Source organism: Mesoplodon densirostris, chromosome 18 (genome assembly GCF_025265405.1).
Source record: "Mesoplodon densirostris isolate mMesDen1 chromosome 18, mMesDen1 primary haplotype, whole genome shotgun sequence".
Lineage (NCBI taxonomy): Eukaryota > Metazoa > Chordata > Mammalia > Artiodactyla > Ziphiidae > Mesoplodon > Mesoplodon densirostris.
In genome coordinates this window covers 36,298,656-36,323,282 of record NC_082678.1, presented here as the reverse complement: position 1 = coordinate 36,323,282, position 24,627 = coordinate 36,298,656, and the positions used below count along the sequence as shown (strand labels likewise).

At 44.0% G+C, this 24,627-nt stretch overlaps 1 protein-coding gene across 4 annotated transcripts in view; it reads right to left on the bottom strand.

Moving 5' to 3' along the window:
• Positions 1-705: 705 nt before the first annotated feature.
• Positions 706-24,627, bottom strand: part of PRPSAP2 (phosphoribosyl pyrophosphate synthetase associated protein 2) — a 39,558-nt gene continuing 15,636 nt past the window's right edge. For all 4 annotated transcript variants that reach the window (XM_060080838.1, XM_060080836.1, XM_060080837.1 and 1 more), the window contains 5 exons: positions 17,905-17,960; positions 8,868-9,016; positions 6,948-7,018; positions 5,638-5,784; positions 706-1,565 (listed from right to left, as the gene is read on the bottom strand). In XM_060080838.1, the coding sequence (XP_059936821.1) occupies positions 1,407-1,565; positions 5,638-5,784; positions 6,948-7,018; positions 8,868-9,016; positions 17,905-17,960 (582 nt within the window). In that variant the 3' untranslated portion in view covers positions 706-1,406. The remainder of the gene's footprint in view (positions 1,566-5,637; positions 5,785-6,947; positions 7,019-8,867; positions 9,017-17,904; positions 17,961-24,627) is intronic.

Here is a 24,627-nt window from a genome sequence, read left to right as displayed (position 1 = left end):
GCAGCCAGAGGTGCAAGCTTAAGGGCTTTCTCAGGTCTTTTCTGAGCATGCACTCAGAAAGCAAAGGTTTAAGTTTTTTTGGAAGAAAAAGTAATCTTTTTCTTTGTAAGAAAGTCTTCATTCTTTCCTGCATGAATTGGAGGGGACTGCCATTACATGACCTTAGTGGCATAAATCATGGGACCCCAGTGTCTCCCAGCCTGATAAACTCTAAGGTAGAGTTCTGAGTTCTGAACTCTGACAGACAATACTAGATGCTTGACACTCACAAGGCTCACATTGCTTGCCCTCTGTAACTCCCTCCCCGCCAGCATCTCATTTTCCAGAGCATGCAGTGCTGCATTTTGTTTAAACAAGGAGCAGAACAAAGATGCCACGCCAAGGAGCCACACCAAGATGCAGATGGCAGCTCACGCCAACTCCTGACCTGCCCCAGTGGCTCACAGCTGGTGTTCCAATTCCTCTCCTGCTGCAGTCAAGTGACTACGCGTCGAGAACGTGCAGGGTCCTGGACAAACAGAACAGGGAACATTACATCCCGAAGAGACTACTGTATCACCCCAAAGCTGCAGAAATCTCAACAAGCTGATGAACATTTCAACATCCACAGCATGTATATTCAGCTCTCATTTTATTTTAGTTATAAAACAATTGCCAAAACATAAAGTTAAAAAAAAAACACACAAATACAGTTTTTATTCCTTCTTTTGTTGCAGAAAATAAATAACGGTCACATATTCCATATGCATGTCTATAACAGCATTTCTAAAAATGTAATTTACTGGACTTAACAGAATAATCTTTTTGGCTTTTCACCTGCAGTATCATACAGTATATCATTTTATTTTATTAACTTTTTAAAGCACCTGGGCTCCAGCAACTTTGGGAAAAGGTTGTTTGTGAGCTTAAAATCTTTTTTCCAAGTTATTTTTTCAACAGGTAAACTGAACACAACCAGGTCTTATTTTATTCAAGAGGAGAATATAGTTTTTCTTTTATAAAAATTGCCCCCATAGGGCTTCCCTGGTGGCGCAGTGGTTGAGAGTCCGCCTGCTGATGCAGGGGACACGGGTTTGTGCCCCAGTCCAGGAAGATCCCACATGTCGCAGAGTGGCTGGGCCCGTGGGCCATAGCCGCTGAGCCTGCGCGTCCGGAGCCTGTGCTCCGCAACGGGAGAGGCCACAGCAGTGAGAGGCCTGCCTACCGCAAAAAAAAAAAATTGCCCCCATAAACTCACAAACACCCAAATGGACTTAAAAAGTTGGTCTCTCTTCATAGGAATTAACAAAAGGAAGGAACAAGACACAGACGGTCCCTGTGAAATACATCAGTCAGGCATGTGCCTCACAGTGCTTATTCTTACTATTCCAGTTTGGCCCTCGAGAGTTTTAAGAGAGGAAAGCTGTTCAGTCATCTAAACCTATGTTTCTGAAAAGGTAGGACATGGACTCCCCATTGTGAATCCGACGGATGGCTTCTGAAAGGATCATGCTTATATCCACAGTTTTAATTTTGGGGCACTGGAGCTTCTGGATTTCATGTGGAATTGTATTGGTAACCACCACCTGCAAATCAAGAGAAAAACAAGAGATCATAAAACCAAGTAGCTTCCTGGCTTGACCTGAAAATCTGATATATTCTCACATCTCTGAAATGGGTCTACTGTGCCTTCAGCAATGTTTTCAGTCAGTGTGAATTCTACCTGTATCTTAGGTTAAGGTTTGAAAACCTTACACCCACTATGACAACTACAGGCAAAAAAACAGATAACAACAGCAAGTGCTGGCAAGGACATGGAGAAACTGGTCCCCTCATTCACTGCTGGTGGGAATGCAAACTGGTTCGGCTGCACTGGAAAACAGTCTGGAGGTTCCTCAAAAGGTTAAACATAGAGTTACCGTGTGACCCAGCAATTCTCCTCCTAGGTAGACACCCAAGAGAAATGAAAACATCTCCATTTGAAAACATGTACATGAGTGCTCATGACAGCATTATTCATAACAGTCAGAGTGGAAACAACCCAAATTATGAACAGAGAGCAAAAAAATTACAGGCATGCAGCGAAATACTACATGGCAATAAAAAGGAATGAAGTACTGACACCTACAGCTACAACATGGATGAACTTTCAAAAAACATTATGCTAAGTGAAAGAAGCCAGAGATCAAAGGCCACATATTATATGATTCCATTTATATAACATGGCCAGATTAGATAAACCTATTGCAGAGATAGAAAGCAGATTAGTGGTTGCCTATAGCTGAGTGGATTGAGAAGAAATGGGGAGTGACTGATAATGGGTATGGAGTTTCTTTGTGGGGGGATGAAAATGTTCTAAAGTGATTGTGGTAACGGTTGCACAATTCTGTGAATATACTAAAAACTACTGAAGTATACACTTTATTTATTTATTTATTTAATCCTTTATTTATTTGTTTGTTTGTTTATTAATTATAATATTAATTCAGTTAGTTAGTTAGTTAGTTAGTTAGGCAGTGGTGTGCGGGCCTCTCACTGTTGTGGCCTCTCCCATTGCGGAGCACAGGCTCCGGACGCGCAGGCTCAGCGGCCATGGCTCACGGGCCTAGCCGCTCCGCGGCATGTGGGATCTTCCCAGACCGGGGCACGAACCCGTGTCCCCTGCATCAGCAGGCGGACTCTCACCCACTGCGCCACCAGGGAAGCCCTGAAGTATACACTTCAAATGGGTGAATCATATGGCATGTGAATTACAGACATCCCCCACAGCCCCCATCCAAGGTTTCACTTTCCACAGTTTCAGTTACCCACGGTCAACCTCACTCTGAAAATACTAAATGGAAAATTGCAGAAATAAATAATTTATACGTTTAAAATTGTGCGCTGTTCTGAGTAATGTGACGAACTCTCGGGCCGTCTCACTCCGTCTGGGATGTGAAGCGTCCCTCTGTCCAGCAGATCCTGCCCGTCAGTCACTCAGCAGCCATCTCGGGTATCAGGCCACAGTGCTTGTGTCCAAGTGATCCTTCTTTTACTTAATTTTACAAAAGTAGTGAGGCTGACAATTCAGATATACTAAAGAGAAGCTGTGAAGTGCTTCCTTTAAGTGAAAAGGCAAAAGTTCTCAACTTAAGGAAGGAAAACTGGGTGCTGAGATTGCTAAGATCTATGGTAAGAATGAATTGTCCATCCATAAACTTGTGAAGAAGGAAACAGAAATTCACGCTAGTTTTGCTGTCACATATCAAATTGCAAAAGTTGTAGACACAGTGTATGAAAGTGCTTAGTTAAGATGAAAAAGGCATTAAATATGCACAAGAAGGTATATTGCCATAATTGTTCTGTTTTATTATTAGGTATTACTGTTAATTCATTGTGCTTAATTAATAAGTTAAACTTTATCATAGATATGTATGTACAGGAAAAAACAGACTACACATAGGGTTTAGTACTATGCATGCACGGTTTCCAGGCATCCACTGGGGGGTCTTGGAAGGCATCCCCTGTGGATAAGCGGGGACTACTGTATATGTCAATAAAGCTGTTATTTTAAAAAGATTTGATGAAAATCAAAAAAGGGGAAACAAGCATTTTTCAACAGCTACAAATGGAAAAAATACTCAGCCTTCTTAAAAAAACAGATGGGAATATTTTTAAGTTATTATTTATAATACATACTCCCTACTTCCAAAATAAGCCTCAAGACAGCTTATAATAAAAAAACGTACATACACCATGAGATTGTTGAAACAGACGAACGATCGGGAATCATTCAGAACCAGCAGCAGGGCCATGAAAACCTAGACCATCATAATTACTGTGTGACTCCTTTTCTGTTTGAACTTCCTGGTAACTAAGGCAAACATGGGAACATGAAGGGTCATGTAAGTCTCATGACCTGTAAAAGAACAGTTCCCAAAGGAAAAACACCTACCCACTGGTATCAAACACAGAATTTTCTGCCCCATCCACACGGCATCAGTGTGAAGGGCGACCCCAGGCAGGGCTGCACCGGCTCTGAGCACAATGCCTTGGGGCTGGTGCCCCCAGAAGGGACTATACCACCTGGTCACCCTGGAGGGTCAGTTTTCTCACTAGATAACCACCCTCAGTCGGGAATGAATTTTCCAAATGTATTCTAACCACTTTTAAAAATAACAGCTTTTTGGTGATGTAATTCATACCATACAATTTGCCCATTTAAAGCATACAATTCAATGACTTTCAGGATACTCAGAGCTGTGATTAGTATCTCCCCCAAAAGAAACGCCGTACCCCCTTTGGCCACTCCTCATTTCACCCTTCCTCAAACCTCCCTGGCAACCACCAATCTACTGACTTTATAGAGGCCTATTCTGGACGTTTCATTTAACTACTTTTAATTAAAAAAACAAAAAGAAAAACACTTCAAATCTTGATTTATCAAGCCCTCCTTACTGGCTCCTCTTCTGAAACACAGGGAAATCAGCCTCTCTCCACTTCTCCCACCTCCTACCCTGTTGATCCTGCTGTTACTTTTACATTGTTCATAGCTTTATCATCTACTGGGCAACTGTGCTTTGTCTACAGGTTTATATGGAACCCAGCTTATCCATCAGTTACCGACCCGACTCCCCGGTATGGGTATCAGTGACTGAGCCCCCATGGCCCCTGCAGAGCCCCCCTGCTGGCCTAGGATGTGCGACCTCTGCGTCCGGGGCTTCATGCGTCCTCTCCAAAGTCCACTCTGTTCCGAGGGCCTGGCTGCAGCAGCCGCCCACACGCTCTTGCTAACCTGCCCACACACAGCACCCGCAAGAACCCCGCCTAGTGCCATGCAGACAGACCAGTGAGCACTGCCGTGGGCCTGAAGTCTTCCCGCTTTATGTGTGTGTCGTGCAGCAGAGAAAGGAGGCCAGATCGAGCTAAGCCGTACAAGCCTGGCTTTCTCTCTGTGCTAAAGCATCCTGAACCCATCAGAGATGAGTATCGGGCCAGGCTCAGGGAGACTGGCTGCTGAAGAGGAAAAGTGTGGGCCTCAGAAAAGTAAAAGGAGTCCAACTAGTTTAAGATTCAATACCCAGGAATATACAGGAGACAGCATTTTTGCTTCTTAAAAGATAATAAAAACGTGATTCACACAATCAACCCCCGCAGCTAGCTGGCCCCTGGAATGAGGGGTGGACAAAGGAGGGCGAGGAAACCTGGCTGGCCTCACTTCAGCCACTCTGGGAGCTGCAGGCAGTTTAGGAAGGTGGCCCCGTGTGCCTTCCTCTCCCGACGTCATGCACGGGCCTCTGTACCAGGAAGAGAGCTGGGCTTTAGCATCGGGTAAACTAGGGTCTGAACCCTACGAGCTTGGGCTTGTAGCTGCCTGACCTTAAGAAGTCACTGAACTCCTCTGGTGCACAGTTTCTCACTCTCCCTGCAGGGCTGTGCCGGAGCTCAGGGACGCCATGTGCCCAGCATTAGGCAGTGCCGTCAGGGCCAGGGGCTCCACTTACAAGAGTCACTAAAACTATCACCCACTGCCACGGGCAGAACACAAAGGCTGCGGGCAGTGACACGCAAACAGAACCCACTCTGAACTACAGAGCTTTCCACCTGCTCCCGTGACCACAGGTCGGGATGGGCACGGGCACCAGGCAGCTGTGGCCACACTCAGCCCGGCTCTGTTACCTCATCAATGGCAGATTCCTCGATCAGTCGAGGGGCGTCGGAGGATAACAAGCCGTGAGTCGCCATCACGAAGATCTTATACGCACCCCTTTCCTTCAGGGTCTCTGCTGCAGCGAGGAAGCTGTCCACATCATCAATGATGTCGTCCTGGCATTAGATTCAGCAAAAGACATGAACACTTTTGTAAAGGTGGGTCTAGACCACGGGGAAAAAGGCTGGACTAATTCTACTGTGACACACCTGCCTGTCCACGTTGACGTGTCCAGACAGCGAGGTCACTGGGCTCCCACTGCATTCCCTCCAGGCCTCCCACAGTGCAGCACAGGCGCCCTGGGCCTATAGTTCTCTATCCCTACCGTCTAGAGCTACATCCCACCAGGCAGGTGCTCCAGAAATACTCACCCTAGATTTTTTTAGTGCATAGTAAAGCACCTGTTAGAAGATGCTTTTGACTCTAGGTGGTTCTTTCCTCTTTTCTTGCTACTTTTCCTTATTTTCTAAATTTTCTGCACTGGGTGGATGGGAAATGTGTTTTTTCCATATATTTTTATAATGGGAAAAATAATAATTATTATTATTTTAACAAAATACTCAGTCCAGTGGTTTCTAATCTCACAGACTCCCAGTATGAGTTAATAGAAAATATATACATTGGTCTCTTCTAAAGCCCTTTTACATGTTTTAGCGGTAAGAGCACTAGAGGAACCTCTTGATGAGATGACTCCGGGTGGGCTCTTGGATGGGGACTGGTCACCAGAAAGACCAGGGAAGCTTGGAATTTGCAGCACCCGCACGGCCAGCCCCAACTCCTCCACAGAGGGGAGGGGGCTGGAAATGGGACTGATGATCCATCAGGCCTCCAGGAAGAAGCCCCCATAACATCCCAGTAGCACGGGGTTCGGGGAGCGAACCAGGTGGGTGAACATTCCACACCGAGTGGGTGATGCACCCCAACTCCACGGGGACCCTCCCCGGCCTTGCCCCGTGCCCCTCTCTCTCCATCTGGCTGCTCATCTGTGTCCTCTGTCACATCCTTTAACGACCTGGTGAACCTAAGTGTCTCTATGAGTTCTGTGAGCTGCTCTAGCAAATGCTCCAATCCAGGGGGGTCCTGGGAGCCTCGGATTTGTAGGCCAGCTGGACAGAAGCTGTGGGTCACCTGGCGAGTCTCAGGTTTTGGACCAAAGTAGACATTCAGCACCAGGCGCCCGTGAGACCTACCTGGCACCGTCCCCAGCATGACCGGCAAGCCAGTCAGCAAAGCACCAGCGGCAAGCGCGACAGAGGGACAGGAAGAGAGGCCTGCGTACCACAATGACGGCGGTCCTTCCTCCCACGTCACCGACCACTGTGATCGGGGGCTTCTCCTTGGGGATCAGCACTGCCCAGGACAAAACACGCACACACGTTTCTCGGTTAAGAGCCAAGCCGAGGCCTCAGCAAGTTACTGTCTCATGACAGAGGCCCAAGAGACCAGCAACAGAAGGGAGCTTCCCCCACCCGATAAAGGGCAACTATGGAAAAAGCACTGCTAACGTCGTATGTGATGAAAGACCTTTCCCCTAAGATCAGGGACAAGACAAGGATGCCCACTTTCACCACTGCTATTCAACAGAGCACCGGATGTGCTAGCCGGGGCAGTCAGGCAAGAAAAAGAAATAAAAGGCATACAGATCGGACAGGAAGACTTAGTACTGTTAAGACGGCAATGCTCCCCGAGTGATCTAGAGACTCAATGCACCCCGTCAAAACCCCAACCTCTTTTTTTGCAGAAATAAAGTGACCCTAAAGTGCAAAGGACCCCAAAGAGCAAAAGCAACGCGAGGGACTCACTGCCCTCAGGAGCGTTCTGCTGCCACCTTATCCCCATGTCTTTCCTCCAGGGAGCTTCGGTGGTCAGGGTGGCATCCTTCCTGGCCACCCACGGCCACACACAAAGCCCAGCCTTTGCCTCTGCCATACTGTCCCCAGTTGAACCCATGCCTGAATGCCTTCAACGTCCACCTCAGCTAACCAGGATCCACAAGGCCCAGCTGCAATCTTGCTCCTTCATGGCCATCCCAGGACCGTATTTCCTTCTCTGAGGTTTTTTGCTTATAAATGAGCAAACTCCTAGGCAAAGTGAGAACCCGAAGGGGTCCAGAATACACCACAGTGGCATGAAAATTATTTTAAGCTGAAGGCATTTGAATTCCTGAAGTCCCTTATCTGCCTAAAAGCAGAGCTCCCCAAAAGAACTCAAAAGAATTCAGTTGTCCTAAACCACCCCCCCAGCAACAACAGCAGGAAGACTGGCTCTCATCACCCAGACCAGAAGTCGGCACCACTCCTACACAGACACTGTCACGCACCGTCCTTTCTCCCATCCATCCTCCCTGCGAGCCACTGGCCCTCCCAGCAGTGCCCTTCCTCCACTCCCCTTCCCCTATGAAGACCATATACAAGCCCCGAACTCCAACCTCCTCTTAAAATCTATCTTTTCTCTTCTTGATCTGTCTTTTGTCAGTTTTACTTGCAGCCTCCTGAGCACTGAAGCTACAGAGGGTAGAGGAAAAGTCTTTTCTCCCCAGCAGACTCAAACAAAAGCAGTATTTTTTTTTAACTGAAAAGATGTTATTAAAGCTTGAGGGAAGTTTCTTAAAAACAAAAATAAATTCATGCATAACTCTACCACCCAGTCACAACCACGTTCATCCTTCATATTCCCTCCTGGCCCAGGCAAAAGACAGGCCTACACTCTTGTATTCTGCCTTATTCACGTACATTCCATAAATTTTTCTCTTGTTTACAGAGTCTTAATTATTTCAAAGGGCCGCATAGTGAGTTGTGCTGATACGACATTCTTCACCAAGCCCAGCCCTCCGGTGAACCATTTAGACTTTTCCAATATTTTGCATTAGAAATAACACTACAGTGAATAACTTGTGCACCAAAAGCTTTCTGCTTGTGTTAAACTTTACTCTACTCTAGGACATGTTACTGAATGAACAAGTGAAATCCCTGATGTCCCACAGATGCGTCTAAACTGAGCATGTGCATAGGTCTTGGTATGACCAGACAGACGGCTTCTAAGAGGCCACCAGAAGTGCACTTGTCACAGTCAGGCCTCGAAAGGTATCAGTTTTTGACAATTTAAAAAACAAAAAGAGAAGTAACACTTCACATTCGAAAAAAAAATTAAGTCAGCCTTAAAATCAAAGAGGAAAGCGACCCGGGGGCAGCTCACTTACTGGGGATCTCCAGGCTGGGGTGGATGGCGGCAGCGCTCCTGACCATGGGCGGGGAATGCCGCCCGTCCACCAGGTCGGACTCGGCGTCCTGCGCTTCTCCGTGAATCACTGCGATGCCCAGTCGCAGGCGCTCAGCAAAAGACTGTGCCCTGAAGGAGAGCAGGAGACCCGTTCACAATCACGCAAAGCTGGTTTCTGATAACATCTACGGAGAAACATCACGGGAACTTTAAAAAGGTAATTTCCAAAAGGGTTAATGAAAAAGGAGAATGAATAATCTTAGACTCTCAGAATCCAAGACAAAGTGTGGAGACCCCACATGACCACACGTCCCCCTGGCAGCTGGGCCTGGTGTGCACTTGGCCAGCGAGTGAGCCCGTGTAAGTAATAAGTTAGTTCACCTCCTCTAAGCCTCCGTTTCCTCACTTGGAATTGTTAATTAATTCTACCTATCTACCTAGTTAACAGTGAGAACCAACCACATGATACAAAGTGCACTAACTACTCATCAGAGTATAAAGCATCAAGGTTTTGTTGTGTAACTGAGATACGAGATACTGTACACACTTTAAACCATATGATTTCATAAGCTCAGATGTGTTTCTATATCCGTACAACTGTCAGCACAACCAAGTCACTGAAAGTATCTACCCCTGCCAAACATCACCTGTGCCCCTCTGCAATTTCTCCTTCCAGCATCAGCTACCAGTGAGTTGCTTTCTATCACCATAGTTTTACCTTTTCTAGAATGTCGTATGTGGAATCGGAGTCTGTAGTCCTTTTTTGTCTTACTTTGTTCACTCGGCATAACAGTTTGGAGATTCACCCACATCACACATTCATCAAGAGAGCATCCCTTACATTGCTGAGTAACAGTCCATGGTGTGGGTCTATCACTATTTGTCCATTTACTTGTGGGTGGACTTTTTTTTTTTAAGATTTATTGTTTACTTATTTATTTCATTTATTTTTTGGCTGCATCAGGTCTTAGTTGCAGAATGCGGGATCTTCACTGAGGCACGTGGGATCTTTCTTTGCAGGGCATGGGCTTCTCTCTAGTAGTGGCGTGTGGGTTTTCTTTCTCTAGTTGTGGTGCGCGGGCTCCAGTAGTTCGCGGGACATGGGCTTGCTCTCTCATTGAGCTCAGCAGTTGTAGTACATGGGCTTAGTTGCCCCACGGCATATGGGATCTTAGTTCCCTGACCAGGGCTCGAATCTGTGTCCCCTGTACTGGCAGGCAGATTCTTAACCACTGCGTCACCAGGGAAGTCCCTGGATAGACTTTTGAGTTGTGTCCAGTCATGAGTTGTTACAAAACCGTGTGAACACTCATGTACAAATCCGTCTGGACTCATGTTTCCTTTTCCCTTGGTGTGACTGGATCACACGTTACCGTTTCCCAAAGTGGCTGTCACACGCCCACAAGCCATGTGTGAGCACTTGGCTCTTCCACGCCCTCTCCAGCACGGGCCACTGTCAGACGTTTCAATGTACCCATCCCAGCGGTATGCAGTGGGTCACTGTGGTTTCAGTTTGCATTGAACCCTCATGAAAAATGGCACTTATCTGCCACCTATATATATGCTTTGGTAAAGGGTCTGTTTCTCTTTTGCCAATTTTTTAGTTGGGTTGTTAGTTCTCTTAGTAAGTCTGGAGAATTCTTTATGTATTCTGAATTTAAGTCCTTCATCAGACATATGCTTCACAAATATTCTCTCCCAATCTGCGCTTTCTCCTGTTATTCTCTTAATGATGTCTTCTGAAGAGCAGTTTTAATTTTCATGACATCCAATTTAACCATATTTTCCTATCAGTTGGGCTTTTAGTGTCATATTTAAGAAATCTTTACCTAAACCAAGGTCACAAAGATTTTTTTTTCCTCTGTTTTCCTCTAGAAGTTTTATACTTTCAGGTTTTACATTTAGGTATATGATTCATTTGAAGTTGATTTTTTTAAATGATGTGAGATATGGCTTAAAATTCATTATTTTGCACACAAACATCCGATTATTCCAACACTTTTCATTTGTTAAAAAGACTAGCCTTGGGCTTCCCTGGTGGTTGAGAGTCCGATGCAGGGGACACGGGTTCGTGCCCCGGTCTGGGAAGATCCCACATGCCACAGAGCGGCTGGGCCCATGAGCCATGGCCGCTGAGCCTGCACGTCCGGAGCCTGTGCTCCGCAAAAGGAGAGGCCACAACAGTGAGAGGTCCGCGTACCGCAAAAAAAAAAAAAAAAAAAAAAAAAAAAAAAAAAAAAAAAACATTAAAAAGACTAGCCTTTCCCCATTAAATTGCCTTTGCACATCTGCTGAAAATCAGTCTTCCAGATACCTGTGGGTCTATTTTTGGACTCTATTCTGTTCCACTGACCTATTTTTCTATCTTTATTCCAATACCACACAATCACGATTGCTTTAGCTTTATAACAGGTCTTGAATTCAGGTAGTGTTAGATCTCCAAACTTTGTTCGTTTTCAAATTTTTTTTTCCCCCCGAGGGGGCATTATTCTAGTTTCGTTGCATGTCCATATGAATTTTGGAATCAGCTTGTCAAATTCTATAAAAAAATGCCTGCTGACATTTTGATTGGGATGGTGTCAATTCTACAGACCAATGTAGGGAGGAGATACGCTATCTTAACAATATTCAGTCCTTCAAGCCACAAACACAGTATATTTCTCCATTCATTTAGGTCTTTAATTTCTCTCGGCAATGTTTTATATTTTTCAGTGTGCAAGTCTTGAACACCTCAGGTTTATCCCTAAGTGTTTCACTTAGTTTGATGCTATTTGGTTTTATTTTTCATTTCAGTTTCCAGTTGTTCATTGCTAGTATACAGAAAGACAACTGACTTTTGGACAGTGTCCTTATATCCTGCAACTCTGCTAAACTGACTTATTAGTACTAACAGCATCTTTACAGATTTCATCAGATCTTGCTACATAAATAATCATGCCACTTGCAAATTAGGATTGTTTTGCTTCTTCTTTTTCACACTGGATTCCTTTTCTTTTCTTTCTTTCTTTTTTTTAATTGCACTAGCCGGAAGCTCCAGTATACAATGTTGAGCAGAAGCAGGGAAAGCAGACATCCTCTTCTTGCTCCTGATCTTAGGGGAAAGCAATCAGTCTTTCACAGTAATTGTGCTGTTAGCTGTAGGTGTTTCATAGATACCATTTACCAGATGAGGAAGTTCCCTTCTATTCCTAGTTTGCTTCAAGTTATTATCAGGAAGAGAAACTGAATTTTATCAAATGCTTTTTGCACCTACGGAGATAATCATATGGTTTTTCTTTTTTAGTTTATTCCTAAATGGTCATGATGTATTATCCTTTTTATATATTGTTAGATAAAATTTGCTAAAATTTTGCTTAGAATTTTTTTTTTTCTTTTTTGTGGTACACAGGCCTCTCACTGCTGTGGCCTCTCCCGTTGCGGAGCACAGGCTCCGGACGCGCAGGCTCAGCGGCCATGGCTCACGGGCCCAGCTGCTACGCGGCATGTGGGATCCTCCCGGACCGGGGCACGAACCCGTGTCCCCTGCATCAGCAGGCGGACTCTCAACCACTGCGCCACCTGAGAAGCCCAGGAATTTTTATACCTAGGTTCATGAGGAATATTGATCTGTTTTTCTTTTCTTGTAATGTCTGTGTCTGGCTTTGCTATCAGGGTAATGAATGCCTCATAAAGTGAGCTGGGAAGTACTAGCTCTTCAACTTTCTGGAAGAGTTTATGTACAGTTAGCATTATTTCCCCCTTAAATGTTTGGTAGAATTCACCATTGAGGTCTTACTCCTTTTTCCGTCTTCAGCACCTAGTGCACAAAAAAATGTTTAAGTGCTTAAAGATCCAACAAGTTCTCCCAACCTTGGTTTTCAAACATCAAAAAATCAAAACAAGTTCCTTACAGCCCACAAGAGCAGCTAAAAAGAAACAAAAACAAGGGCTGTGGTCATAAATTAGGGATTTAACAGAACCCCATCATCAGGACTACCTGCACTAGACACAGCCAAGGCACTGCAATGCCACAGGGAGGTGCTTAAAGGCACGACTGTGCTCCCTGGCGGAACAGAATCTCCCCTGTGCCAGGTTTCCCGTCTGCACTCCACGACCAAGGAGAGTTTTGTCACAGTGTTTGCAATCAGTTCAAGAAATTTAAATGGATGCTACATCCATTGCAAATTACTTTCTTACGAAGTTACACTTTCCTCCCTCAGTAGAAGATGTCATTACGCAGCACATGCAGTTAAGTCTTCTGTGGTTTTGAAAAAATCTCAAATGCACATAAAGAAACGTCTACTGGTCTGGCCCTTCCTACAATCAATCTAATTTATATTTCCAAGGAAATGACAACAGACTTCACAGGAGCAGAGCTGTACTGCATAACCTGATCCAGAAAAGTGTATCTTTGTGTGTGTGTGTGAATATTTTTACTTAAGGAAAAGAGGGAGAGTCTCAGGGGGAGAATTTTTTTTTTTTTTTTTTGGCAGTACGCCATGGCTCACGGGTCCATCCGCTCCGCGGCATGTGGGATCTTCCTGGACTGGGGCACGAACCCGCGTCCCCCGCATCGGCAGGCGGACTCTCAACCACTGCGCCACCAGGGAAGCCCCAGGGGGAGAATATTTTTAATAAAAATTGTTAAAGATCCTAACAGTTAAGATGTAGTATTTGCATAACTTTAAATTCACCCTTAAAAAAAATTCAAAACAGTTTTTAAAGATGTCCTCAGAAAAAGATATGTTCAGACAAAGACCATGGCAGAGCCTTCACTGGCTTCGGCCCCACGCTAACCTCACAGCACCACAGAGATTAAGTGCTCCTTCAAATCCAAGATTGGCTTCACAAACAAGATTACTGTCAAAAGTCCTGAGCTCTCAGTTATCCTCTAAGGAAGTCTTTTTCCATCGGGAATTCGTAGAGGTTTGCCAATTCCTAGAATAATGCTGTTTCAACACTACTAACCTACTATAACACTACTAACTATAAACCACAATACTTTCAAGATAAATAAAAGCATTACCTGCACAATGATGTTAGTTTCTGATACTTCATATAACAGTAACGTAACTTGGGTTCCCACCTGATTCCAAAAAAGGAATCAGGATGGTTCCGGTAGGTCATACTGCTTTAGACACTGACGGTCACAGAGGAATTCCAAAGCAACTCAGTCTCGCTTCTGGTTGTACAATGATGAGGGTAAATGTACATCATGGGTCAGAACAAAACACAGGATCTCAGACTTTTTTTTTTCTATTCACTCAATTATTCTAGGAAAACAATTCCAAACACTTGCTCATTAAAGCAAGTTCTGTTTCTTGTTAAAGCAACATTATGTTCTCAGATGACCTCTTTTATTCAAGACAACAGCTCACTGCCAAAGGGCTACACAACCACAGGTCTGCCCTCAACTCCACCAACAACTGCAGAACTGCAGGGCACACAGTGCTGCTCAATCTGTGAAGTCTCTCCCGCCTTCTTCGGCGCGCACAGCTCTGTAAGGTAAGCAGTGCAGGCGTCACCCCACCGCTCTGCCGACGAGGAAATGGAGGCCTGCAGGGAGCCTGGACCGTGGTTCTCAGCTCTCTCACAAAGACTGGGTAGGCACCAGCTGGAAGCCGGCGTCTCTTGACTCCTAGTTTAACTATCTTCCTGCTGCCTCAGGGTGTCTCTTAAATGAACTGTAACAGTTTTCTAAGGTGAGGCGCCAAATAAAAAACTTGCAGGAGGAAGCCGGAAACAATCAGACCAAAACCAGCATGTTGCTGAGCTGGAAATGCCATCTCAAGCCCTAACTCTGGATGAGTATGCAAATCAGGACATCAAAATGAGGGGAAATCACAGCACAGCGCTGTGGGAGATGCCATGGCAGGTGCTACCAACCAAGAGCGCTCAGCACACCTTCAATGTGGAGTGCAAAAGCCATAACTACACTATTTTATACCCTCATCCCCTTTGAGGCAACCATCTCCGTCCTAAAACATTTATTGAATGCAGTGTAACCTATGTGGACTCCATTACAGAAGGCGGGAAAAAGAGGCTGGATCCTTCATCCCAACCTACCTAACAACCTACTGGCCAAACAGCACACGGGGTGATCTGCGAGCCCCAGAGGGGAGGTGCGGGCTCTACTGCTCACCCCTTGGGAAACGGCTGGTACAGCACACACGTACCGAGCGAAGACGGACTGAATGGGCAAGCCAACCTCAAGCCTATTCGGCCCACGCCCAAATCCCAGAATCACTGGTGGGGAAGACATTCTAAGAAGTCATTAGCTGGGGCTTCCCTGGTGGCACAGTGGTTAAGAATCTGCCTGCCAATGCAGGGGACATGGGTTCGAGCCCTGGTCTGGGAAGATCCCACATTCCACGGAGCAACTAAGCCTTACACCACAACTACTGAGCCTGCACTCTAGAGCCTGCGAGCCACAACTACTGAGCCCACGCGCCTAGAGACCGCGCTCCGCCACAAGAAAAGCCACTGCAATGAGAAGCCCACGCACCGTAACAAAGAGTAGCCCCTGCTCGCCGCAACCAGAGAAAGACCATGCACAGCAACAAAGACCCAATGCAGCCAAAAATAAAAATAAAAAATAAATTAAAAAAAAAGAAGTCATTAGTTGTGCTGCTACCTTCCTGTAAACAACACAGCAGAATCACCTTGGATCCGTTTCCTCACCTCCCTGATGTGTCTCCTCACCTGTGAGAGGAAACACACAGTGGTGGGTCCTCCCGTCTGTCTTTCTGCCTCATTACCCCAGGCTCACAGCTGTGCCCAAACAAAAGCCAGACCAAGAAAGGGGCAGCCTCACAAGCCAGGAAACTTTAAGACAAAAACTGTGCTACTCCAGCCAAAACCCACAGGCTTTTGGGGGCAAAGAGCAGTTCAGTTTGGGTATGTTAAGTTTAGTGGTCCCTCAAAAATGGAAACATAGAATTACTATATGACCCAGCAATTTCAATTCTAGATATATATCCACGAGAAATGAAAACATGCCAACACAGACACTTGTACACAAATGTTTACAGCACTGCTATTCCTAACAGCCAAAAGGTGGGAATAACCCAAATGCCCATCAACAGATGAACAGATAAACAAAGTGTAGTACATCCCTACAATGGAATAGTATTCAGCCATAAAAAGGCATGAATTACTGATATATGCTACAATATAGATGAACCTGAAAACATTATGCTCAGTGAAAGAAATCAGACACAAAAGGCCACATATTATATGATTCCATTTATATGAAATATCTAGAATAGGTAAATCTACAGAGACAGTAAGCAGATTAGCAGCCGCAGGGGATGGGGGAGAAGGGACCTGAGAGTGATCACTCAGTGAGTACGGGGTGGTCTTCTGGCATAAGAGCAAGTTCTGAAACTAGAGAGAAGTGGTGGTTGTACAGCACTGTGAATGCACTACATGCCAGTGAATTACACACTTTAAAAAAGTTAAATGTATGTTATGTGATTTTCAACTTAATTTAAAAAAGCATGTAAGAGAAAAAGAAATTACTAAATTAGCATTAATCCAGCCTTTGCACAAATCTCTGGAAAGGCTGTTTGAAATGTGTATGTTCCACAAGCGTCCCGGTTTACCTGACTTAATCAAATGGACACTATGAGGCTCCATGACAGAGCTTCTTGAAGGAAGCCTGTGCGGGCACAGCCCTGGCTGACTGCGAGGTTGGTCCCACGAACATGGCAACTCCATGGCTTCATCACAAATGCCAACTTTATTTAATATACTAACTGCTATTCCTACTTTGTAATGGAAAACCACTTATCTGTAACACCTGTGAAGTCAACAGCTTACGACGTGCAAGCTGTCCTTCATCCTTCCACATTAACAACAGTGGGTACAGGATGGAGGCACCTCCGCTCTCTCACGCCATGGGCTCAACAGTGATCCAGGGAGCAAAGGTATTCAATTGTGGGATTCAATTTTTTTTAAGAAAAAGCCTTCATTCCTACGTTTGATTTTGTTCTTTCCCTCCCCAGTGGAGCGGCTTCTCCAGGGAACATTAGTACAGGCAGACCTTGATTTACTGCACTTCGCAGACATTGCACTTGTTACAAGTTGAGGGTCTGGGGCAGCCCTCCGTCCAGCAAGTCTATCGGCGCCATTTTTTCCAACAGCATCTGCTCACTTCATGTCTCTGTGTCACGTTTTGGTAATTCTCAAAGTATTTCAAACTTTTTCATTATTATTAAATTTTTTATGGTGATCTGTGATCACTGATCTTTGATGCAAAAAGACTGCAACTCGCTGAAGGCTCAGATGATGGTTGGCATTTTTTAGCAATAAAGTATTTTTAAATTAAGGTATGTACAATGTTTTTAATACATAATGCTATTGCACACTTAGACTACAGTATAGTGTAAACATAACTTTTATATGCAGTGGGAAACCAAAAATCCATGTGACTCACTTTACTGTGATATGGCTTTGGCAGAGGTGTGGAACCCAACACACTATCTCCAAGGCATGTCTGTGTGTGAAACCCTTTCAATTCAAACACAACTTTAGGTTCTGTACCCCTGACTCATCAGTTACTCCAGGTTACATGTAACTCTCAGCACTGCCCCATTTACACACCTTGTAGTGTTTGTAAATTTTGTAAAATGTCACCTTTTAACACATACCAATCCAGCCTCTTGGCTGGATACAATAATAAATTACTGAGTTCTCTGAATAAAAGGCAGCAAACAACCTCAAAATACATTCACTGGTAATTTAAATGGCAGATATGAAGATGAACAACAAGCAGCCGCCTAAGCACTGGGCTGGGATTCCCCAGCCCTGGACAGCTTCTGTTAAGAAATGTGATGGTAGTCACAGACTGGGACTGGAAAAAAGGGAGGAAAATAAACCATCACTTAATACATGAAGCCAGCAGACAATCTTTTAAACTATCAGTTCACAGGATAAAAAATAAGAGACACAGTGGGAACCGCTGAGATAGAATCCAGAGCACCTGGGATTCGACGGGGCTGGGACCCCGGGTGTGGCTCGGAGGAGCTCCCACCTACCTCTTAGCTGAGGCTGGAGACTTGGCCACGATCACTGCATTTCTGTAATCTGGGATCTGTGACAGAGGAGAGGCTGGGGATTACTGCCATGTCTCCACAGGGCTATTCACACCAATACCCGGTAACTGATAAAAATGAACATTCCAACAGACTCAAAAATGTCATCCGGTCACTTCAAAGTTTTCCAAAAAGACAAAAAGTTCAAAGTAAATTTCCTCTTTAGAAGATGAAGAAACGCCTACCTAGGAATAAAAAAAATTATTATCAAGGCATGACTCTCATAGACTTATTTTAAGAAAAAAGTAGGGTTAATCAGTAATTAGCTCATATCTATGTGACAGCAAAGATGTTTTTATGAAGTCAGCAGGAAGTACTCTCATGAATCCCAGTTACATGTAATTTCACACGGGCAAGGATGATATTCATCGAACCTGAATTCAAGGCACCTGTTGAATTCCAAATAAGTGCGGTCCAAACAAATAACCACTTAATGTGTCTCTGTCACAGCATAATGAAGAAACCAATTTGTTCAAGGAATCCCCCGCCTAGCACTGTTTCATAAAGATATTAAGAGCCCTTAAGAAAATAAGCAAAATATCAGTCTACTTTGGAGTTCTTTAAACATTTGAAGTGATCTGTACTAGGATAATTACAGTTGAAGATACACCCATTACCAACTTCTGAGAGTTTAGAAGATAGAACTACTTTTTTTTTTTTTTGCGGTACGCAGGCCTCTCACTGTTGTGGCCTCTCCCGTTGCGGAGCACAGGCTCCGGACGTGCAGGCTCAGCAGCCATGGCTCACGGGCCCAGCCGCTCTGCGGCATGTGGGATCCTCCCGGACCGGGGCACGAACACGTGTCCCCTGCATTAGCAGGCGGACTCTCAACCACTGCGCCACCAGGGAAGCCTGACAGAACTACTTTTAAGCTGAGCAGTAGTTTGTTGTTTCTGATTTCATCTTGGCAATATTTTCAAATCATGTTCTTAAAATCTAATCATTTCATTAAATTATACTATTTCATTCAAATATATCCCCACTGATTTCTCACAATTACGCTAGATCAATGAATTTTAATATAAGCACTTAATAACATCTAGCACCTTGTACAATACCTAGCACATGGGAAGCACTAAATAATCAATATTTAGTAAACAAAAAAACTGATTAGTTTGAACAAGGCTCTATTATAGATATATCCACATGGATAAGAAATCTCTACATCTGATCCATCTATACACATAAAAAGCCTAACTTATCCAACATTATCAGGGAGTAAGGTAGCAAAAAATATTTTCATTTAGGCGTTTTCCTTATTTTTGCTGGAAGTCTTTCTAAACTGCTTTATGCACTTCTTTGCCTCATCAAACATCACCAAATAGCACCAAACCCAGCCAAGAGAAAAAATAACAAATGAAGAAACAGTTAAAAGAGCAAAGAAAAGGAAACTTTAAAAGAAAGGACTCTTTAATAAAAGCAGGTCTATTTTCTCCTCAGGAGTCAAAACAGGAAATCATACGCATAAAGAAAGAACAAGTTGTTATGAAAATGAACCAAAAAGAAATCTAGACGGTGGAAGTTATTATGGTCCAAATAAGAAACTCAGCTGGCTGAAGGGCAGGAGGGACGCAGCTGAAAAAAAACAATGTGGGTGAGATTAAGCCATGGAATTTTCCCACCAGGCAGCATGTAAGAATGTAAAACTTGAAAAAAGAAAAAAAAAGTTAAACAATATACAGACTAGATCCAAGATTTTCAACTTCTAACAGTTCCCAAAGAAAGGAATGAAAAAATAGAAGGGGTGAGATACTCAAACTATAGCAAACAAAATTCATAGAGAATGAAAGGGACCCACTGAACATCTAGTGAGGTGAATGGAAAAAAGATCCACCTGGACACATTGTGCTGAAATTTCAAAACCACAGCAAAAAGATAAAACACTGTTTTACATGGGGAATTCTGTCCAAGTGTAAATGAATACAGCCCCTTCAGACAATTGCAATTTTTGTAACATCTATTAAAATACGAAAAATGTAGATACTTTTCAATTAAGCAATTCCACTTCCTAAAATAGCTCAGAAAAAGACTTGCGTAAGTATTCAGAAGGGCAGGTACAAGAATTTTCAATGCAACATGACTTAAATATATTTTGAAAATAAAATATTTCACTTAAAAGAGTGAAAAATTGGGCTTCCCTGGTGGCGCAGTGGTTGAGAGTCCGCCTGCCGATGCAGGGGACACGGGTTCGTGCCCCGGTCCGGGAGGATCCCACATGCCGTGGAGCGGCTGGGCCCGTGAGCCATGGCTGCTGAGCCTGCGCGTCCGGAGCCTGTGCTCCGCAACGGGAGAGGCCACAACAGTGAGAGGCCCGCGTACTGGGAAAAAAAAAAAAAAAAAGAGTGAAAAATTAAAACAACCTAATATCCAAGCAAGAGGGAAATGGCTGAAAAAATTGTGGCTCATTTAAACTTGTGCTTTAAACATCTAAACAGGTAGTTATTTTAATTTAAATTAATTAAACTTAAATAAAATGAAGGATTCCATTCTCCAGTCACAGCAGGCACATTTCAAGGACTCAACAGGTACGTGTGGCTGCCAATCTGACAGCAGATAGAACATTTACACCACCAGAGAATGATGATCATGTACTATGTAGCAATCATGAAGAAAGAAGTAATCCTATATAGCTGAACATGGAAAGACCTCCAGACACCAGCACAGGAAAGGAAACAAAGTTACAGAACAACACAAACAATATATCAATGTGTTTTTTTGTGTTTTTTGTTTTTTTTCCAAAAAGCCCCCACAAATCAATTTCTGTAACTAGGTGTACAGAAATGGGAGGTAAATCAGAGGCAAAGGTCTGAGAGGATTCAGGACACTATGCAAGCTGGTAACCAGGGAGAGCCCTTCAGAGGGCCTGGGCCCAGGCTGGCGGTCCAGGGAAGCTGATTGTTTCATCACTTTTCTCACAATTTCCCTAACTGCCACTGTAAACATAAGTTTTCATTTTTCACATTTTAGAAGATTATTCTTATTAAATCTTATCAAGTGGAGGGGAAAACACACCACATGTCATGCGAGTCTGACTTCCAAACCCTGCAGTAATTTCCCCAGAACCATTAAGGGAAAACATCACCAGGGCCACTGTGGGACCACAGAGAATCAAATTGCCTGACACCCACACTCCTTTGCTACACCCCTGCCTATGCCCCTGGTTTTCCATTTCTTGCCAGATCTCATTTCTCTAACAGTGAGAGTGAACTGGTATAAAGACACTAAGAAGAACAAAGCGGGGAATAAAGCAACTCAAGAATCAGAAACAGGCCCACTTTATAAGTTCCTATTTTAAAAACTGATGGGATGGGATCTCTCGAAACACCACAAAAGTACACTTGGTAGCCTCCCCTCTTCATAATTTCCTTAAAAAACCCTGGTGCAGACCAATGATTACTAGTACTATCACTATAATACTTAGTCATTATTTTAAAAGCAAGCACTATACTTAATCAATACCCAAACCTCTTTTGGGTTATATTTTATTATGTCTACAACTTGGCTGTCTTACACTCAGTGCTGCCTTACAGCTGCTGTCAGCCCAACAGCAGCTGCACCGTGTGCTTTCACCCCTTTGCGTGCATGAAGGTGGCCACGGTGTTCCTATGTCCTCCATTCACATGAATCACAGGCACTGTTGGTTCTCTCCGGGCTGGGCTTAACTGCCATTTAAAATGTCGCCAGAAAAAAAATAAATAAATAAAATAAAATAAAATGTCGCCAGAAAGAGCTCACTATCATTCAGTATTAAAATGACAAGTTACCACACACGCAGAAAGACACAGGAAGATGGCAGCACGATGTACATTTCATATTCATGAATCAAAGGGTCATCACTAGAGGAATGACCACAAGTCCATATTTTCTTGCAAAGCAACAATCAAATGCTCTCTGGGACCTACGAAAGGAAGACTCCCTGCCAGGAGGTGAAGCTGTGGAAGGACTAAATCTGAAAAGGATGCTTGACGCATGCACAGCAACACGGCCAAGGCTGGAGAACAGTTTCCAGGCAATGAGCATCCATTAGCTGAACGCCCACTTTTGGCAGAAAGTGCTCAAATTCCCTTGACAACCCAAGAAAAACAGAGGGTGAGCTGTCAAATAGGATGACATCAGTGTCAAAGCTTGCAGATAGAGCCACTAGGTGACACGAAGGCAACGCATCACAGCAGGACTGGCAGTGCTTCCTTCTTTCTTGATGACATGAATAACATAAACCTTAACTGACGGCAACTTAGATTCAGTAAAATGTGGTGAATCTACCACCTGCCTGAGAAACTCCAGTGCATGAAAACAAAAGGCATAAAGCAAGTACATATACCATAAAAAAGTAAACAGTGAGCTCCCATATAGTATTTCATTCTCTATAGGCTGTTTTAATTTATCTCTATGAATGAAGAACAGAGAATTTAAAACTAAAACATTTGAGGTTACCACTGTTAGCTTACCATCAGAAACAAGGACCCCACTTCCCTAATCTGCTGAACCATGAGCAGTTTAAGAGGGTTCAGGTCCGACTTCTTTTCAACAATGAAACCTAAGACGGGATTCTTCAAGTGGCAGGCAGCCTTGCACTGAGGCAGACACCTACATGAAGGGCAATGACCTTGGCCTGACCTCTGGATCAGGGCCAAGGGTGCTGTGGCCTTGACTCACCAGGCCCACAGGGGCCTCTCAAGAGGCGCTCTTGCCATGTACGCATCTAGATGTCAGCACACAGCACTGCTGGTGTCTTGAGAGGAAACATCCCCCAGACCAAAAGATGAACACTAGCCTATAAAAGTGCATACCGAGGGCTTCCCTGGTGGTACAGTGGTTAAGAATCTGCCTGCCAATGCAGGGGACACGGGTTCGAACCCTGGTCCAGGAAGATTCCACATGCTCCGGAGCAACTAAGCCCATGCGCCACAACTACTGAGCCCGTGCTCGAGAGCCGGCGAGCCACAACTACTGAGCCTGTGTGCTGCAACTACTGAAGCCCACGTGCCTAGAGCCCGTACTCTGCAACAAGGGAAGCCACCGCAATGAGAAGCCCGCGCACCACAATGAAGAGTAGCCCCTGCTCGCCGCAACTAGACAAAGCCCGTGCGCAGCAACGAAGACCCAATGCAGCCAAAAAAATAAATTGGTAACATAAAAAAAAAAAAAAGTGTACACTGACTGCTCTATTTCTTCCAAAACTAGAGGCATCATTGAGATGGCTCTTCCCGGGACCATGTTCTGTGAACCCCAGCCTTGCCCTCACGCTCCTCCCTCTGCCTGGACCCTCTTCCTCCTGTGAGGACAGGAGCTGCGCTCTCGCACCCTTTCTCTCTCAACTGAGAATCATATTCAGGTAAATTACATTCATATTGTTTTTTGAATGTATTAGAGTTTGTATGTTTCTTGTGCATAACTTTAAAAAAACAAGTAGAATATTTTCTAGTGTTCCCTTTCAAAAATACTTCAATCCATTTTCACTACTGAGGGCCTATGTTAGTTTCTGGAGGATGAGGAAGGCCTGTACTCTTGACAGAAAGAAACTGCTCAGAAATCTACAAACTGCTTTCTTTTAAATACTGTTAAAAGAGTTCTCTGTAAAAGTTATTAAAGAGACAAATAATTCACGTGAGGAAAAGAGTTCCTAAAAAAGCAAAATAGCTAAGTGCATTATAAGTTAACATTTAAAAAGGCTTCTTAAATAATGAGTCACAAAAATGCTATTATATCCAAGAATAACAAATGTAACTATATTAAAATTACATATGTCCGATTTGTCCCAGGAACACGAGTGATTCAAAAAGAGAAAAATCAATCACTGTAATACATCACATTAATAAAATGAAGGAAAAGAATCCACATGATCATCTCAAATGATGCAGAAGAAGCATCTGACAATCCAACACCTTTTCATGATAAAACCAGAAAACTAGGAATAGAATACAAGGGAACTTCCTCAACATAATAAAAGGCATTAATGAAGAACCTACAGCTCACATTAGACTTGACAGTGAAAAGCTGAAAGCTTTCCACCTAGGAGCAGGAACAAGACACAGATGCCCACATCCAACACTGCTACTCAACACTGTACTGGAAGCTCTAGCCACAGCTGTCAGACAAGAAAAATAGGTACCCAAGTTAGAAAGGAAGAGGTCAAACTGTGTCCATTCACAGATGATACGATCCTACATGTAGAAAACCCTAGAGAATCCACATACAACACAAAACACTATTCGAGCTAATAAATGAGTTCAGCAAAGGTGCAGGATCAACACACAAAAGTCAGTTTCGTTTCTATTCACCAGCAGTGAACAGTCCAAAAGGAACAACTCCATTTACAACAAAGCCAAAAAAAAAAAACACCTGGGAATAAATTTAACCAAGGAAATTGAGAGAAAGATGAAACAAGATTCAGGATAGTGGTTCCCTTGGGCGGAAAGAGGCAGGGGGATGGGACACAAAAGGACCACACGTGTGGACGTAAGTTATTATGATGATGCTAGTTTTCTTGCTGGGTGGTAGGATCACAGATGCTGACGACTACAGATGGATGATGGACAAAGATAGGCAGGTAGAGGGACACATAAAAGAGGCCCAGGACCACCCATGGACCAATGATGACAGTGAGATATTTGTCACAATCACGACTAGGTGATTCTAGGTACCTGAGGTCCAAAAAAAAGAAAA